At 40.6% G+C, this 20,106-nt stretch overlaps 1 protein-coding gene across 6 annotated transcripts in view; it reads right to left on the reverse strand.

Annotated features, from left to right (window-relative positions):
- Positions 1 to 20,106, reverse strand: part of AUTS2 (activator of transcription and developmental regulator AUTS2) — a 986,777-nt gene that overhangs the window by 507,236 nt on the left and 459,435 nt on the right. For all 6 annotated transcript variants that reach the window (XM_084650935.1, XM_084650936.1, XM_084650938.1 and 3 more), the window contains one exon: positions 15,454 to 15,489. In XM_084650935.1, the coding sequence (XP_084507061.1) occupies positions 15,454 to 15,489 (36 nt within the window). The remainder of the gene's footprint in view (positions 1 to 15,453; positions 15,490 to 20,106) is intronic.

Here is a 20,106-nt window from a genome sequence, read left to right on the forward strand (position 1 = left end):
ACTGGTGTAAACTGGCATAGCTCCATTGAAGCTACATGGATCTGAGGTGATCTACATCAGCTAAACATCTGACCCAAGAACTTGTACTGAATACTTTGTCAGTTGGATTTACACAATGCCCATCTTGCGATTACCGTTTATTTACTGAATGCTCACCTGTCTCTTCAGCAGCCTTTTCCTCCCCACCGCCTCCAACTGTCATTAATTCACTTGCTGCTTTAATGTCCCACTCTTAGATTGTGAGTTCTCTGGGGCAAGGACTGTCTCTGTGTTAATGTGATTCTACAGTGCCATCATCACCTCACTCTTACATAATGTTTTTCATCAGTAAAGCTTAACCCACTTTACAAAGGAGTTCCGTATCATTATCACGATTTTACAAGCGGGGAAACAGAGGCACAGAGCGGGGAAGCGACTTGCCCAAGATCACCCAGCAGGCCAGCGGAAAAATCAAGAACAGAACCCAAATCTCCTAAGTACCAGCCTAGTGATTTATCCTCTAAGCCACACAGCCTATTACCCTTTCGTGGGACTGTAACAGAAAATAAATAATACAAAGTAATTTAACCAGATGTGCTTTGCATTTTACTTCTTACTGAGTACTTATCAGCATTTTGTTACACCCTCAACTAAAATGTCTGCATGATCCACAATGCAAGAGAATAATTGATTCCAGCATACCTGTAAAAGTCCACGGGACATAAAAGATGGTTAGTGAAAGTTAAATTCCTTACCTCGGAGAAGCATGATCTTTAAAAGTACCCTTTTATAAAGAAGCTGATTTTCTAGGACATATCCAAAGTAGCAATTTAGTGCTTTAAATAACCTACATAGCATAAATCATGAAAGCATCTTGGAGAAACTGATTAAAATAGGATACAGTTTGATGCCACAGCAAAAAAAAAAGCAATCAAAGCAAAGCTCAGAAATAAATTAATATAAAAAGGTTATTTATTGAAAACAGACGAGAAGTAATTTTGTAAGTCAGTTGTGAAATGCTTAAACACACTAATTTAATCTATTTTAGATGCATCAGTCATTAGAGGAGATATTTTACTACTTTCTAGCAAAATGAACATTGTAAGCTGTAAGAGAATTTAACACTCCCTCCCCTGCCAGCATATTCATATTCAAGTCCTAAGCACCATGAAAAGTATGGACAGAGAATGCCCTCAGGCAGCACCATCAACCCTTTAAGGGGAGCAAATACTTCATATCATTCTCTTCTGACTCCCTCTGGAGGATACCAGAAAAGGGGATGATAAGCTCCACCAAAGAGGTGCCTTCTACCTTCTTTCATCAGAGGAAATGGGTCTTCACAAAGCTGGGCCTTTGAAGTGTGGGGAAAAAAAGTGGGGAAGGAAGATAGAGGAATATAGGTGGAATCTTTGCAGGAAACCCAGCTCAAAAGAACGCTTATTGTCCATTCCATGAATATGCAGCTATAATCAACACAACGGAAACCATTCCTAGAGGCTTATGGAAAGAACCCGGAAGAATGTTAGGAAACAAGCCTCCCATCAACAAAACGATAGGAATATCAAAGCCAAGTAAAACAACCAATGTAATTTTCCAAGATGATGAAAAATAAAATGGCAGCTTGTGATGCTGCTCTTTATTTTCCTCCTCTTTTTCTACATGTTGTAACAGGGATGAGCTCCCCCCTCCACCCTTACCTTCCAATATAAAGCCAAATGAATGTTTTCAAGTAGTTGGACAAAGAATGAGAACATTACTATTCTTGTTCCAGGCACTTGGACTGCACACAGGAAAAAGACGACCACATGAAAGGATGCAAGATGGAGAAATCAGTGCAGAAGGAATTCACAGCAAGACACCGAAGGCCATAGCAAACAGGCCAAGAAATGAATGGCAGAAGTATAAGGAGGACAATGACAGAGGACTAAGCAACTGAGGACATTAAGGAATAAAAAAGTCCCTATGTTTAAGCACATGAGCAGTCCCATTGATGTCACATGATTCAAATGAGTCATGCCCTTGATTAAAATCCTAAATTAACTACAACAGTTTAATTCATATCGACTTTCTTAGCATCTAAGAAAGAATGTACAGATTGTTAGGACTGACTGCGCTCTCATGGAAATCTATAATAAAATGCCCACTGACTTCATCAGGTTTGGATCCCTTCAACTGGAACCTGAAAAGGAGTTTGGAAGATAAAATCTGGTGATCAGATGGAACTAAACTGTCCTCCTTACATTAATGATAAGGTTGTTTTTTTCTTTCTTGGTTCTATAAAACATGGGTAGTGTAAGCAATTAGAACGGAACACGTCAACTAAAAGGGGAAAATAACCAGCAAACTTTCGGGAACTGCTGAGCAACTGATTGAGTCTAGGGATCAAGGAAAAGGAATAGTCCCAGCCCGCGGGGGCAGGAACCGGGCGTAAGTAAAGGGGCAGGTACAGTGGCTCTGTGTAATCCCCCAACCATCACACTGAGAGGCTGCTTCTCTAGGTGGTATATGGTACCATCAGATACTACCCCCTGTGTGGCTGGCGCTCAAAGTATGCATGGGGGAAGGTTACTCTTTGCTTTAGTTCTGATTTGAACAGCAATTTCTTTTATATAGCAGATTTAAATTTTTAACGGGTTGGGAAGCAGAGAGAGAGAGAGAGTGGGGACTGAGAAGGATGGCTAAATAAATACAGGGATTCATAAGCAATGGGCTGTAAGAATGGAGAGGAGGTGGTTCAAGGGGCCAGGAGAAGGGAGAGACAGCTAGTGTTGGAGTAATATTAGTGCTACAACAGGCTCAACTCTGGAGTGAGAAACTCTTACTTTCGCTCCCCCTCTCTCCAAGCTAAGCACTGCCCTGCACTGAACGGCTTTTGGATTCTCCGCTACAAGGTACTCTGGGGAAAGAGATGGATTTGGCTGAAGTTTGACAGGCACAGGTGGCATTCACCAGCTGCAAGTAATTTAGCTCCTGTTGGCACTGCAGCGGTTCTTGGACTTTTCACCGTTTGTGTTCAGTGGAGAAGAGGGGATAGGGAAAGAGGAAACAAGACCTGGGTGGTGTTTAATAGCATCCCCAGGCTTCACGGCTGGCTCCTTCATGCTGGCAACCCCAACAACACTGCAGTAGACTCCTTCAGTAAGTGCCCAAATATTAATGTGCCAGCACTGGGTTCAGGCTTGTTTATGCTTCCGGTCTGTACTGTAAAAGTGAATTGCCATTGATGCAGCTGCCACTTGTGGAAACAATCCTGCATGCCAGATGTTGACTTTTGGGAGGAGAATGGGTGGAAATTGCCACCAAGTGTAAGTGATTTTTCTGCAGATGGACCTGCAGCAGCACTTTCCCACCTTTCAAAGTGTCCCCCAAGCACATTTGTTTCTTTTCCAGCTTCTGCCTCGCCAATTTTTCAAGCTCAGATTCTGTGTACTGGACAGAGTTGGGGAGCTGGTGCTGCAGTTGCCAGAAGATTTTTGTTGATTTTTGTTGCGTCATAAGCGTGTCAATTCTTGTAATGCCCAAAGGAAGGTTTCCACAGACAGGGGAAGGAAAAGGCTGCAACTGCTTCAATATTACTACACTGGCTTCAGATCCAGGTGTCTGAACTCACCCATCTCGAGGAGCCTCACGGTAGAAAGAAAAATGCTATGTACTGAATATGGTCTTTCTCTCCCTTCTGTTTCTTATGGTGCTGCGCTGTGATTTTTATAATTTTTTTTTTTCAAAATGGAGAAGAAGGACAGAAGTGGAACTTCTAAAAAAGGGTTCTTCTAAAAGCACTTGGTAAAAAAAAGTTGTGGTCTGTGGCTTCAATTCCTCTCCTCTCCTTTCCCTTCCTAGCTCTTTCAATTGCTTAGCAAGGAAGTCCTTAAGTGTCACTTGGAAAATCGTTCCTCGAAACTCAATCCAGACTCCCTCTCTCTCTCTCTCACACACACACACACTTTGATGAGCTCGACGGTCCAGCCTTCCGCTTGCAAAGCTTCCAGCTGGCTCCAGGCAAGAGTGTGACCCCATTCTGAACACAGACTTTACATTCTGCAACCTTTGTGGCTCCCATTTATGCACATGCTACAGCAGTCATAAATATTCCCTTGGCTCATCTTTCATCACAATCCCTTATGGGCAGACTCATTGGCAATGATGAGCAAACCTACTATGCAAAGGCAGCTAGTACATGATCTTTCAATATGCAAGGTGTCTGCTTGGGCTGCAAAGCTCTCCGCAGCTTCTAACACAAACCGATAATATAAATCATAATGTGGATTGAAACGGTTATATTACAGTAGCATCCAGAGGCTCATTGGTCTTTGCACTGCACAAACACACAGGAAGGCACAGTCCTTGCCTTAAAGAGCTTAATACTGCAGATGGTTAAATTTTGTTCCTGGACAAAGTGGCTGAATTTCATGACAACTTCTAAATAAATTACTTTCCCTTTATTTGCAAATACAGGCGAATTCATGATTTTTCCCCTAATACAATTATCACAGTAGCACACCTATCCCACCACTGGCGCTACTTGTTCATCTCTAATTAATACCAAAAGCAAAACAGAAGACGCCCAATAAATGCAGTGAGGAAGTCTTCTAGCTCTGCAGCAAATGGTCTGCATTTCTTTGCAATGTTTTTGGGACACATAACAGTAGAACTTCCCAATGGCCACTATTACAGGCATCACATTGCACTAATCAAAGGCTACTGAAACAATAGTGTTAATCTTAACTGAGGGGTTCAGCCACATCTCTGTGGAAGAGGAGTTAGGCACGTGCATAGAGAAGAGTTAGCAAGAGATGAATAAGCTCCCAACCACAGTTGAATGTATCTTAACCCTTGGGTACAGTTAAGAAAACATTTGCTCTGCTTCTGTGTTTTACACATTGGCCATTGTCAAAACAAAAGCCTTAAAGTAAACACTTCACTTCTCAGTGGGCTGATAATAGTAATAACCTAATAATATTTTCCTTACGGACAAAGTACCTCCAAATATTTATGAAGAATCATCACAGAATGCAACGCATCATTACAAGCTTTCATCTAATTACTTCCACTAAGACAAACACACGAATCCCGCGCTTCTCCCTCTTCCAAAGCACTCAGAATCTCAGAGCTCCAAACCTTCAGAAACCCTCCTCTGATGGACACTTTTACTTCAGGAAATGACATGGTGACATAGGTAAAAGGTGATTTAGATAGACCGCTGTGTCACAAATTGTCAGGATCTGATTTAGAGACCTTGCCTTTGTCAAGAAAGACAGTTGGGTGTCTGCTTTAAAGAAGTACTGGGAATATTTTCATCAAAGGTCTGAATTGAAAAACAGTGGGAGGTAAATATCTGAGATGTTGCCAAGGAAGACCGCTATATCCGTGCAATTACCATTAACAGGGGACAGCAGTGGTTCAATGAAGTAATTCAATCTGGTGTCCTACATTTTATCGGGCAGCAATTTTGAGCTCTGACATAAAAGGCTGAAAAAGAGGATTGAACTCTCTTCTATGCAATTTGGGCTTAATTCTTGCAATCAGGAGACGCTTTTTCCTCTTAAGGTCCAATCCTACCATCCTTCAGCGTGAAACAAAGGAGGAATGTTTGCTCCAGCACTAATTTTTGAGAAAAATAAATTAAACAAATTGTGCCTATTTTCAAGGTTCTTTAATTCTATTTTCTTCCAATCGGGCAAAGGTGTGTTTTAAATCAAGGCAGACAGAAAGATCTCAACGAAGACTCTTCCATACTCTTCCACACTCTTGCATGGAGATCAGGCAAGCTGCTCACGCAGGTAGTAACAGGAGTTGTGTGCCTAATTTCCACCAAACCAAATTACTCCTAACGTAACCCTGGCACAGGCTAGTAAGAACAGGGCTTTGTTCAGTAAGTCACACCAGCAACATGTCTGTATTTGCAGGTTTGGCAGGAAAGTGAGTGTTCTGACTGATGTGGCCTAAATAAATATACTCAACCAAAATATGAGAGCAAGAGAAACAAAATATATTTATCTAGAAAAAGGCAAAACCAAACCACCAGTTTTGTTCATGTCCCAAACATTTGTCATACTGCATCTCATGGCTTTGGTTTTGTTCATATAAATACAGATCAGGTACAAACTCTGCAGCACCACATTCCTCATTAAAGGCTTTTCTGCTGTTTTTTCTCCTGGTAGTCCCTACCTAGGGCTGAATTGTTGGTAATATTGACTCTTGGAGTCACCAGATTTGTTCTGTGGGTGTCAAATTCATCCCTATACAGAAGGCTAGTATAATACCATGTACCATTTAAGTGGTGCAAAGGCCTAGTTCTTGTGGCTCTCTTGATAGGGATGAATTTTCTATTCATTCTATTGTATATTAGTTCTAATGTCTGAACCTCAGCAGTGCAGATGCAAGGAACCACTCTCACAAACCTGTCTCAGGGAAATTATTTGCCTTTGTCTTTCTAAGACATTTTTTATTGATGCACTCTTTGGAATAATACCAAACTTTTGCACAGAATAGTGTGCCACCCAACTATTCTCAAAAATACAGTCCATGTATAAGCTACAGCAAAAAGGACACAGAAGCCTGAAAGATCTCTATGGTTGTTCGCTTAGGGAAAAATATGAAACGTTTGTTTTGATGCCCCCCCCTTCCATCACCACAGCAGAGAATCTCCCCTAATTAATATAGGATTGAGAAGAATAAAGTGATCTAACGCTGCTCTACTCACTTGGGTAGCTAAAAAATCCTCATAGATCTTACATCCCGAGTATGAAGAGCAGGACATCACCCCTGGTTTGTGTGTGGTGCAGTTGACAACCTTTTAAAGATGATGTTAAAGAGCCATTAAAACCATGCCTATCATTGAAGTGGTCTCTTCTTGGGGATTACAGTCCTTTCCTACCCCTGAAATAGTAGTGAGTCGTCCCAAGAGACCCAATACTGCTTTCCACCAAAACATTAAATGCACAATACATACACAGAGCGCTTCTGAGCATTCAGTTTTAATGATTTGAAACTGAGACCCTAGGAGGAAGAAAGCTTTGTATATGACAGCTTAACTGCTTGCAATCAAACTAATTTGCAGCACGATGACCTGAAATGAGTTTAAAAGCACCATAATGTATGTTTAGCAATCAGTGAAGCAATTCTTTATTATTCAGCTTCACGTTTGCAATTTGTGTCACATGTTATAAAAAGGAGGGAGGGGAGAGAAAAAGAAAGAAAACACAAAATAGTAATTCTTTTTGCTTCACAGGAGCTGATGAGCCAAGAATATACTTATTCCAGGCTGATGCAAAATAATAATAAAAAATAAGCTACATTGTAACACAGTGAGTTTGACAGACTCCTTCTAGAAGGACAGCAAATCTCACCCCGTCTGCTCTTGAATAAACCTTGTCATCTTTAGAAGTGGAAAGTGACAAAAATCATGTTTAATTATTTAACAAAATGAATTTTGATTTCTTTTTAAAAAACAGGTTTGGATAAAGATTGATTAAGAGGCTGTGCAATTCAGGGAAGTTTACTCAGAAGCTCATAGAAAAGGTGAACGAATTATGAGAACAGGAAAGCAATTATGCCCTGCTAAGGTTTTGACAATTGCTAGTGCAGCCCTCTACTCATCACTGGCAACAAACGGAGGAATGCTTTGTTCTCAGGAAGGCCATGTAGTCTAGTTCATCATTTCCCAATCAGTGAGCCATGACCCATTTTTGGGCCACCCTTTAAGTGACTCAAATGAACACTCCGGGGGGTGTGGGCAGGGGGAGTTCCAGTGTAGTTGATCATATCAGTGGGATATGTGTTGGTTACATTTGTGAGAAGCAGGGGTCCGCCAGTGGAAAACCACTGATTCAACAGGCTGAAGGTTGATCTGGGAGTCAGGAATGTCTATTTTCTGACCTCCGTTCTGCTTATGTGGGTACGTCACTTGAATTCTGTCTCAGTTTCCTTTTAGTTAAGATGTGGACAATATTTGCTTATCTATTTCATAGAGAGGTTTGTGAGGATAGATATTCGTAGAGTGGCTCTTTGAATACAATGTAATATTTTCACAACAGTAATTCATGGCATGGCGGGTTCTGTGAAGCTTGAGGTAGCATCTTTGAGAAGGACTGCAACATCATTTCTGTTCCTAATAGATCTGAGGGAAGGAGGTTAGCCCCTGTGAAATGGTCAAATTTCAACTGAATAATTCCATTCTGCCTACCTAAATATTCCACTCATTTCAACTAGATACTTTATACTTCACTTTACACCCCAAAAGAACCGTGGAGTTTTGCTCATGAAAAGTAACAGTTTGTGTTCCACTTACAATCATCGTCATTATTAATCGGATTTGCTTGCCTTTGGTGTCCTATTTGCTTTGATGGTCATATTATCTCTAATATGACCCCTCCCTCTAATTCTTTGAATGAAGCTATGCTGGGGACAACACCGAAGTTTACAAGAATTAAAATTAAGTGACCCGGGGTAGATGTTATTGCATGTCATGTATCTATTTGGTAATGGTGCTGTATCACTTACACACCCGTTTCAAATGCACTGCATTTTCAGTGGCTTCTGGAAAATAAAAGGCAACATCTAAAAGATTTCAAATAAATAAAAACCATCACAACTATCTGGTTTCAGAGCTCAATTCTAAATTTGCTGTATTACTATTTACAAACCCTAACAAAAAACCATCACCCTCAGAGAGATTTCTATTGGGAATTTTGTTCATTATTCTTGCACCTGAAAATATAACTAGAAGATTTACAATGTAGGTTGTTAGCTTTTTCTTCTGTAAAGAACAGTGTACTAGGTCCCAGAACAGGCGGGTGGGGAAGGACCCAAAACAAATTAACAAAAGATTATGTCATCTGAAGAAGGCCTTAGGGAAGAAGTCTCTGCAAAGTTCATAAGGCCCCTACCTCAGAGCCATGCTTCTAAACTCTCAAATTGAGTCAGCAAAACAAAGTCTCTGGACCCTGGTCCAGCTAGTCACCTGAGAGAGAAAGAAACTGCAACACGTGGCTGCCCACCTGTAATGAAATCTGTTCATTCCCCTATTCAATTTCCTCCTCCCGTTTATTCAGGCCAGCCCAGGGCAGAGTAGGGAGCCTCCTGGATTACCGCCAGGAGATTTTGGTTGTGAGCTCTCATATGTCTCTTAAAGGAATAGTCTATTCCTTCCCAAATGGGCACACGGAGATTTAAAATAGGGCCGAAATGCAGTACAGTACATATCCTTTGAAATTATACCAAGCTGATTATTGTGAGAAAGTTGGAGATCATTCATTAGCCTGCTAAGTAAGTATTAGAATTTGTTAAGACTGATTTATATTGCCGAACACAGGGTAACAGGAGTTGTCTTTTCAAATGTGTTTGTAGAGGACGTGACAGTTTGAGTGTGGTGCATCAAAACAGCCAGTCACTTCGCTGCTTTTGTAAAAATCCATTGTATTTTCAAATGGACAAACCTTTTTACACGAGCAAAACACATCTAAACATTTGGCTTCTCAAGTCAAGCACTGCAGATAACAGTTAAAGTGTCTCGAACTAGCTGCAACACCAATAACTTCTGTTTACTGCCATCACTGACTACAGGGAAAATGTGACACTCGGCATGAAAAGAGTACATTCCTTCCATAACAAGCACTGGTTGCTTCAAATGATGCTTTGGGTATCCACGCCACACATTTCCTACCCTATTGAAATGAAGTGCCTTATTTACACTCCTAGAGACGTGTTCTTAACACTCTCTGGTTAGTTGATGAAACCTGACCACCACAAGGAACGAAATAGAAGAAAAGCTCTACTTCAGAGGCTCTCAACCTTTCCAGATTACTGCACCAGGAGTCTGATTTGTCTTGCATACCCCCAAGTTTCACCTCACTTAAATATTTGCTTACAAAATCAGACAAAAATACAGAAGTGTCACAGCACACTATTACTGAAAAATAGCCTACGTCCTTATTTCTACCATATAATTATAAAATAAATCAATTGGAATATAAATATTATACTTACATTTCAGTATATAGTATACGAGGCAATATAAACAAGACATTGTCTGTATGAAATTTTAGTTTGTACTGACTTATGTAGCCTGTTGTAGAACTAGGCAAATATCTAGATGAGTTGATGTACCCCCTACAAGACCTCTGAGTACCTCCAGAGGTACACAGACCTCTAGTTGAGGACCACCGCTCTACTTAAGATCGTTCAGATTCAAATACAAATACACAGTAAATGGAGGAAAAAATATTGGTTACACGCTCAGTGTCTAAAATAGGAGTGTACAAACTTGGAGTAGACTTTGGTGTACCCAAGTCCACATTAGGGTTGGAGCCCTTCGGGATTGTCCTGGAGTCTCCAGGAATTAAAGACTGCCATGTGATGAAACCTCCAGGAATATGTCCAACCAAAATTGGCAACCCTAGTCCACATTCTTCCTCTAGCCTATGACTTGGCATGTATTCCTGCAATGCATGGAAAGGTAGATGAGATTCATTCCTTTTAGCGAGTTGCATGGATTCTTTTGTGGTCACTACCCTACATGGTTGGCTGTTCACGTGCTCTTCATGGGATGGATTTCTGGAGCACTGTGCGAGGAAATGAAACATTGTACAACATGGTGTCCCAGTGGCATGTCATAATTATGCAAACATCTGCTGAACCGCGTTACCAGCCTCGGGGCAAATCAGAGTTTTTTTTTCTTTAAATGAGGGGGTGAAACACACATTTTTCTTGAGTAGATAACAAAGGTCAAAGCCAACCAGCCACTTTTTCTTTTCTTTTTTCTTTTTTCTTTTAAAATGCCCCAGTTGTTTTACATGATAGTTCACTTCGTTTCCATGTCCTGCACCCAAAAATGTTACTTTGGCTACCAGTCAGTATCCAACCTCAAACCCCACCAACCATTGTGTGTATGGAGAAAAACTGAAATCCTAGTAGAAAATAAACCAAAACATACATAAATAAATACAAATAAGACAAACCCTGAGTATGAAATCGCAAATATGCTACAAACCACTTCAGTAAGAGAAAGGACTAACTATGCTCATCAGGAATTAACACAAGCTGATGAATCAGGTAATTTCTAACAATCTTGGGATATGTTTTGCTCTTTAGAAAAAAAATATTCAATAATTTAGATTCTGATGTCTGTTTTATTTTCTTACAAACAGCAAAACCTGCTCCAATTCTCTAATGTGGGTTTGGTTTCATGAGATGTATGATGCTAAAATGGAAGAAGTCAACGTGCCAAAATCCTTTCTTGTACTCAAAGGAGAGAAAAAAGCAAAACTGTTATTCAAATCCCAATCATGCACGTCTGAACCTCTGATATAGAAATCAGGGACACTAAAAAAATCTTACATACTCTAACTGGTTTTGAAATCTAAAAAGGTTTTGAGAAGAAATTGCAAATTAGGATGGCCCTGTCTTATTTTATAAAAGCAGCTTTGTTTTGCTGGGGCATGGTATCAGCTTCAGAGTATTACCTTAAACAAGCAGCGCTACCTGCAAGGTTTTATGGATAACAAAGGGACCAAACAGCCATTTTTGCTGCACTGCATGTTGCACACAAGCACGAGAGATATAGGAACCACCAGATCAGAACATATGCCCATATTGGTGCTTTACAAGACATGCTTGATCTTGATGTGTAGACGAACCATGTTAGCATTTTGTACCACGGAAGTGCTAAGAAACACTAGGCCAAATTCATAGTCATAAACACACTATTTATTCAGGCAAAACTCCCAGTGACCTCAGTGAAGAATGGATTTGCCTCATTGCTACCATATTGCATAGGGACTACATAGACAATAATGCAGGTAGAATTTTGGCTGTTCACTAGAGGACACATTCATCTGAAGACATTCAGAATGGAAAAGAAGATTGCTCTTCTTGCTGGTAATGAAACGGCAGACTAGTCCAATATACATTCAATTTACATGAGACATGAGGTAATACCTTTTACTGGACCAACTTCTGTTGGTGAGAGAGACAAGCTTTCAAGCTACCCGGAGTTCTTCTGATCTGAAGAAGAGCTCTGGGCAGCTCAAAATCTTGTCTCTCTCACCAGCAGAAGTTGGTCCAATAAAAGATATTATCTAACCCACTCTGCCTGTCTAATATCCTGGGACCAACACGGTTACAACTACACAGCATACTTCAATTTACATGTCAACAGTATTAGGATATAGATTCCAGATAGTCTACAACTCTAATTATAGGGAGAATAGTAGCTCCTGTGTGAGTGTGCATGTGATGAATGAGCACATATATTAAGGGTAAGTATTCACCAAAGCTCCCAAAAGGTGAAACTGCTCTGGGGTTTTCCTTTCCTATTTTGTCTAGATTAAGCATCCATTCCAATAGGTTTGATCCAAAAACTATATTTGCATATGTTCTCATCTATGAACTTCCATTTAAACCTGATGCATTTTAATCACTTTAAAAAGCAACAGAAGGAGATGAAAGAGCCTTGCTACTCAAAGCCAAGGAGTGACCAACAAGGAGGTACAAGTTATGGAGCACCCAGGCTTTCAAAAAGGGAACTCAAGGAGGACAGAAAAGATAGCAACATTTCATAAGCGTGGGCATGCCTGTTATGTCATCTGAGTTGCCTGTTGATTTCACAACAGATGCAGCAATCAACACCTCAGCTTGCTTTCCTAAAAAGGGTGTGGATCGAGTGCCTGGTACACTTGGAGGGTGACTTTCCTCAGCAATGAAAACAGAAGTGTAGGTTGAAGGGGTACCACAGTCAACTGTTAGCAAAGAGGAAGGGGGAGGCAGAGGCAGCAACAGGGAAGGATGATTAAAATACTGAGCTAGAAAGAAAAAGATTTTGTTACTTCTTAATTTACCAGCAAATCTTTGCTGCTTTATCCCTACCTCAAAGCTCACTCAGTTCTGCAGGAGATCTGCTTCCATCTGGCTTTCCAAGTTAGGTGTCAGAACTGGGTGGATGATGAAGCTAAAACTATCAGCCCATTTTCACTTACCGGATAGATGTTTCTTCTGGTGTGGCATGGGGCTTTCTGTAACACTGTAGTACAACATATACCAAACCACAATGCTTCTGAAGGTAAAGGGCCTTTATTATTGACTGATCTCAAAGCCCATGTTGTTTTAATTGAGACTCTACTCTAAGAGACATGGTTCTCACAGTCTGGATTCAAGCTAAAGCAATAAGACAGCCAGGCTCTTGCTGGTTAAAGGCTTTGTAAAAACATCAATTCAAGTTCATATTCTTTTGCATTTTGATAATACAATCATTGCATTTATCAGAAACACATGCCACGTTGGTCATTTCGGAGCATTTTTCTCATTGTCTGGTACTGCTGAACACATCTGGGTTATATTTGCCACATGTAAGTTAATAATGTTATGGGCTCTTAAAAAAAATTAGCAAGATAATCCTAAAAACAACTCTTTCCAAAATAAAGGGGGGGAGGGGTGAACCTTCAAGTTTCACCCAAAATTGTTTAAGTGTAAAAATTACTTTACCAGGATAGCTACACTACAGCACTAACTATTGGTGGTATAGGAAGAAAAAGCAAAATATCACTGAGACTATACACAGTTAAGCACAACACACTACTGAAACTTAAGCGGTTTTGCCCCCACCCCAAGCCCATCTCAAACAGCAGCATTAAAAATGTGAATGTGTTGGCACTAGAAGAACTCAAAACCTCGTATGTGTGTGTGTGGGTTTTTTTTTTTTTTTGGGTCACTCTTAACTTTGGAGAATTGGAAACTTTAAAGCTTTTGGATGAAGCACAGGGGATGCTGACACCCTCCAGATTTTCACTATAGTGGACCAACCCACATACAGTATGGTGTAAAAGGATAGCAGATGGCTTTTCTTCTGTTCGCTCTGCTTCCTAAATATTAAGCTGAACGTGTGCTCTCACATCCATGCATATTCAGCTCACACAATAAGGAGACAAGGCTTTAAAAATTAACAACCCTCTTGTTCTCAGACTGTATCTAACCCATTCCAGAGCATATCTGTACTCCTCCTCATAACAGGTAAAAAATAAGTGTCCAGTCATAAAGGACGGCGTTTACGCTAGACTGTGTAAAGAGACTCAAGTTTTAGCCTTTATACAAGATAATTCTAAAGATGTTGCAGAGATTCCTCCCCCACTCCGACCCCCCAAATATGCATGATACATAATGGGGTAGGCTACAGGAATGAAACAGCTTTTGCCGTTTCTTCTCATCTTAAAGTGATTTGGATTTTGCTACAGTAATGGGAACTACCACCAACCTTCTTCAAGATAATGCTCTCTTCATACCTTTCCACTGGCAGAAGTGTTAACATTCACTTTAGGCTGAAGTCCGACTTAAATCCAGCACGACATGGCAAGCCTCCAAATGCTAACAATTTTTGTGCTTGCATTTTACCAGTTACATGTGAGGTCATTTGCTATCCAGTTTAGTCCCGTATCTTTCTATGTAGGATCACAGACCCTACAGAAAGTAACTAATTTCACCATGTACTAATGAAAGAACATTGCTCTCTGGGAATCTGGAGAGAAATACTTTAAAGTTTCTTCATCATGGACTCTGTACAGTTTTCTTTCCCCCTGTGTTTGATGAAAGGATGGGAGCAGTTTCTGATTACACTATTAACTATACACAGCACATGCTGTGGGAAAAGTCTAATTGCATTTCCCCCCACCTGTTTTCAGAAATATGTAATGATCTATTTCCTCTACAGATATTAGAATGGCAGAAACATGCCCTGCTTGGGGAATATATCGTAAATTACACCGAAAAGAGGAGTAACCACGTTCAACATAAAATACTGGAGAAAGATAAACTTTCCACTGGATTCAACGGTGATAGAATAAGTCTTAACAGTAAACAAAATAAAAAAAATCACACTTTGTGATAATAGATTAGATAGATTGATCAATCTTGTGCCTCATTCTCTTCTCACCATGTAAAAGTAGCATAATTCTACTGGAGTCAAAGGAGTGCCACCAGTGCCTTGCTAAAACGGATACCCTAGTTCAACCTTTGGTTATGGGTCTTTGTGCAGAAATCACTGCTTGACATTCAGTTGCTTATATTATGCAGGGAACCAAAGTAGAGATTGATCATCATAATGGGTCCATCTGGGTTTAGAATCTGAGTCTATAAAAGAAATTGGAGTGAGGAAGAATCAAGACCCTTGAATCTCATATCAGAACTATGTAAACTGAGGCATAGGATTGTGTTTCATACTGCTTGTTACGATCAGACATATTAAATATAGTGGTAATTTATATACTAATTAACCTGACAAGGTCAATTCATAAAACTATTGTCCAACAGGTCTGGAATTTTAGCTATAATTGATTACCTACAATAGGAAAAGAAGATGATCAGTAAATCTATCAGGCAGACTAAGGTTGGTTATTTATGCTTGTTTCAACATAATAAAGAGCTCTCTTTTCAGGAGTAATGTTAAGCTGTTCAGAGGCACATGTGTTGAAGTTGAAATACACTTACAAAGTAGCCTGTTCCCAAGCTGGAAGGAGCTGAGCTCTGCAATAAAACACAAAGACAAAATGGAAAGTCAGTGATGGTTTTTAACACGTTCCAATCCACATAGCTCATTACCAGCCCTTTCCAAGCTTTTCATCACTACATCACAGCACCAATGGCTTCCCCTTGTCATCTGCTACTGAAACAAACACAGTGATGCTTAATTTTTCCCTTTACATCTCTCAACGACTCTGAGATGGTAACGTGCTATTTACTGAATTCCAAGCTTCCATGGTGGACATAATTGCCAATTTATTTGACAGGCAGCTGGGTAATGAATTAATGATGGCATTTCGCCCTGCAATGAGACTAAACAGACACTCATCAACCAGCCTCCCTGACATTCAATACCCTGGACTCCAGCTACTCAGCTTTGTGGCCACAAAGGGGCAGATGGGAGGAGGAAAAAAAGATACCATAGACTGACTTCAAAATAAAAAGCCCGGTGGATTTGGATGACTTTTTCAGTGTATGCCCTTTTTGCCAATTTATTCACAAAAGGCCCTGGTTAGTGCACACACTGCTTTTTTAAAATGAGACATTTTGTAAACATAATTAGAAGACTGAAACGTAAAGAACACGTGAGCATAGAGAAGCAGCTACAGTCAATGTCCCATTTCCCAGACATATAGTCATGAGAATTGCCAATTTAGACTTCCATATTTTTGATAACCCAAGGATTTTAGAAGAAAAATAAACAAGCCAAAGTATGAAAGAGACTTTAAAACTCAAACCTCTAAAATATCAACAAACAACAAAGGAATCAGGTTTAAAATTTGTATAAAATAGTGTCATAAAATTCCACTTTAAGGTGGGGGCATGACTGTAATCTCTATATTCACAGGAATTAGGGAGACCTAAGCACTTCAGTCACAATCCAGGTCTCTGTCTATTACAGGGGCAGCCAAACTTACTCAGCCTCTGAGCCACATATGACAATCTTCTGAATTTGGAGAGCCAGGGCTCAGCAGATTCCTGACAGGTGCACCCTGCAAGGCTGTAGCCATGAGAAGAACCCACTATCCCACCACCCCACTGCAAGGCAGAGGTCCCAAGTTCCCCCTGCCTGTCTGGTAGATAGAGAATGGGGGGAGGGGGCACCGCGAGCATCTACTTGAACTGTAAAAGAACAGCATGTTTCTCATGAGGCACAGTTTGGCCATCCCGATCCATTACATTATAGCACACATTGTCCAATTGCTGATGGTCCCACTGCCTGAAAAGTTTCAAACCAGACTGGACAACACACAAGAAAATATGATGTAGAGAACCGTTCTCTATAGTCAGGGAGATGGAAAAGACCACCTTGGGTCATCAAGGCTCTCTCTAACTTGCACAGCTTGGTCAATCCTTCTGTTCCCTGACAGTCTCACTTGCAATAATACGCCATAAAGAATGCCGGAAATAGCATGGACAAGACTTAACAAGCTCAGAGAAAACGTGTAGTGTTTGCAACACCATAACTCTATTTCAAAAGCAGTTGCAGGGAGCCCTAACAGGAAGTCCTCTCTGTGCTAGGGCTCAGTCTTACAGTAAGTATAACTTTTGATCACTGCAGCACACCAATGAGAGAGAAATTAATGCCTGCTGAGGCCTATGCTGTACCAATTTCCAGTGAATTCAATAGAGCTGGATTGTGTCAACAAGCTGAAGAGTCACAGCGAGGTTATTGTAAATAATTCAGAATACTATTGAGAGTTCACCAATTAAGGACCAAATAAAGAGGGTTGAAGTGGTTCTCTTTGGTGCAATTAATTCTTGGATCCATGGTTACCTGAAAGATCTTTCCCTTTGACCATATCCTGAAGGGCACCTGTATTCTGACAACATCCACCTTCTAGGGGTTCTACTATGACATCTTAGGTGAGCACATGACTGATCCTGGGCTGTGGTGGCTGTAAAGGTTTGCAGTTGACTCCCCTTACTGCTCTCCTTCAGCTCATGCATCCCCACTGCTGAAAGATTATAGTTGATGTTGCTTGATCAGAAATGTTCTTGTTTTCCACAGACAGACTCCATTAGCTAATCCTCCTTTATTTTTCCCTTTTAAAGGATGTCATTTGCTCTGGCTTTTAGCATTTTATTTTATTATTGTCTATTTTATGCTGTATAAACCTTACGACTTTACTGCAAAGTATTATAGGTGTACCATTATTCTTACTGTGCTGCCGTAGTTCAGGTGACAATGATTTCCCTTCTAATTCCATTCTCTGACACTTGCAACTTTATAAAACTTGCACCTGCAAGGCTGAAATTTTCCAAGACTGGATTTTGCCCAAATGTAGGGGGGAGAGAAGGAGGGTTTGGTGAAAATTTCAGCAAAAATGGCTCAGACCAAGTACAAAAAGAGTAAGCTAATATATTTACCACAATAGAATTCTTGTGACCTTTTCCATGAAAAGCTCCAGTGCTATAAAGGCTATGGGTAGAAAGTTGAAATTTAGCAATGAAATGGCCTTAATTGAAGAGAAATGCTTTTCAGTTTTCTAGGGAAATTTGGTTTTGATTTGACTGCATTATGACCCTTGGAACATTGCAAGCCAGATATGGATACTACGTTTTGCACAGGGACTTTGTGCATTGTGACAAGCATGTAGCTAAGAAAGCCTGCCAGTCTAGCTTAGCTGCATTGTGTACTGACAGGGCATACAGGCCGAAGCAAGGACTATGTAAGCAGAAAGCCTTTGACCTTTTTGATGTCTCTCAATAGCTAAATGATCTTGCTACCCTGTTCCGAGCCTTGGTACAAACCGTTGAATGCATGCAGCATCTTTACATGCCCCATGCTGAGTCACAATCCTGCACTGGATGGCATTACTTCTCCTGCACATAGAGCACCTATATTAGATAAAATGGTTTCACATTTCACCTGGTACAAAAAACAACATTGATACAGACTATCCGATAGTCACACAACCACCAGGAGAAGCCTGCATCAGAAGCCCATGAGCAAAATCTGAGTCACAGGTCTTGCAGAGGCTCTCATTTAAAATAAATTGTTTTCTTCTTCTTCTTCTTCTTCAAGAAAAAAAACTTGGGGGCCAGGAGCAAAGTAGTAGTAATGCTTTTGGAAGTATCAGCTTATTGTGTACCGAAGAAAATTGCATCCTTCCGGTCTTGGAAGGCACAGTTATACCCATTTTGCATATATATTGTGCATTACTTGGGGAGCTGGGTGGGGAGAAGGGCTGTGTTGTACATATTTGTTCTGGCTATTGTTTATGCAGGTCTGACTGAATGAAGGAACAGTGGGTATCATTTCAATTTCTGATGTCAACATCAAATTACTTATTTAATTTCATGCCTGGCGAAGCATTGTATAGCTACACGCAGAATCATTTCACTTCATTTGTTATGCTGTGTTTTCTCGGCGATTGGCTTGCCTTCCAACTGACAGCTTTAATTACGACATGAATTTGATTGCACTGCCAAATTAACATAATGCAACAAAGCATTTAAGCTCTCAGACTCAGACAAAAAAAGAAAGACAACATGCAGCCCATCAGCTTCTTGTGCGCCCACCCGTGTGAGCATACACACACACAGTTTCCTGGTATTATTCCAATTTTGATACCTCCAACAAAACAAAATATTCTGAAGGAGAGGAAATGCTAAGAGTTTAACAGCTGAGAACTCAAGGACTAACCCTCATTCTGGATTTTTTTTGGGCTGAACATTATTGTAGAAGAAGCTGGAGGAAGAGAAATGCAAATGTTCTAATATCTGAAGCTGAAACTGATGCGGCGGGTGAGAAGATGTTGACTTTGTTGGGGCCTGGTGCCTTCACTCTTTAATCAGACCTCAACATATCTCCCTGCGTGGCACTGAAGCTGGTCTCCCTTCACTCAGTCACCAGCACAATCTCCTCTCTGGCTTTGGGTACCCTATGCACTTGGAAACACACAGCCAGAAAGCACGAGAAACTGAGGCACCAAGAGAGAAGCTATGTGCTTTTCCGGGACCCGGAGATGAGATCTGCAGAAGCAGAGGAGATGCCATGTGTGCAGAATGTTGAGGGGGTTGGGTAAAAGATGGAACAGGGTGTTTATTTTTTCCCGGCCCAGATGTTTCTCATCTGGTTACCAAACTGGAGTTCTAAACAGCATGCTTTTGATGCCATTGGTGAGTCGTCATTCCTTATAAAGACCATCTCCTACCTGAGACCATGGAGGAGAAAAATAGCAGATTTTACTATTGCTACCCATGATCTAGAGTAATCATATAACTCCTGTGAGAGAGCGAGAACACGTCACATAGATCAGAGATGCCAGGACTCCTCAGCTATTTGTCACTATCCACATTTGTACGGTGTGCATAAAAGTTAAGGCTGGATGAACCATGAAAGATACAAGAATGGACTTCAATGGGATAACTCCTGTGCTTAAAGTTCACATGCTTAAATTTGCTTCACTGCTTTGCTGCATTGAAGCCAGAGTGCCCAGGATCGAGCTTTTGTGGGGAGTTTTGCAGTATGTTGACACTTCTACTCTGTCAGAAATAATAATCAGTGATATAGTAGACTCATTGGCTAATCCCCTGAACACTCTGGGATGTTTACCATCCAGGCCTGCTGGCTTCTATATGCTCATTTTTTATCCCAAGGATTCCCTTACCTCC

Source organism: Lepidochelys olivacea, assembly GCF_965140295.1.
Source record: "Lepidochelys olivacea isolate rLepOli2 genome assembly, chromosome: 17".
Classification (NCBI taxonomy): domain Eukaryota; kingdom Metazoa; phylum Chordata; order Testudines; family Cheloniidae; genus Lepidochelys; species Lepidochelys olivacea.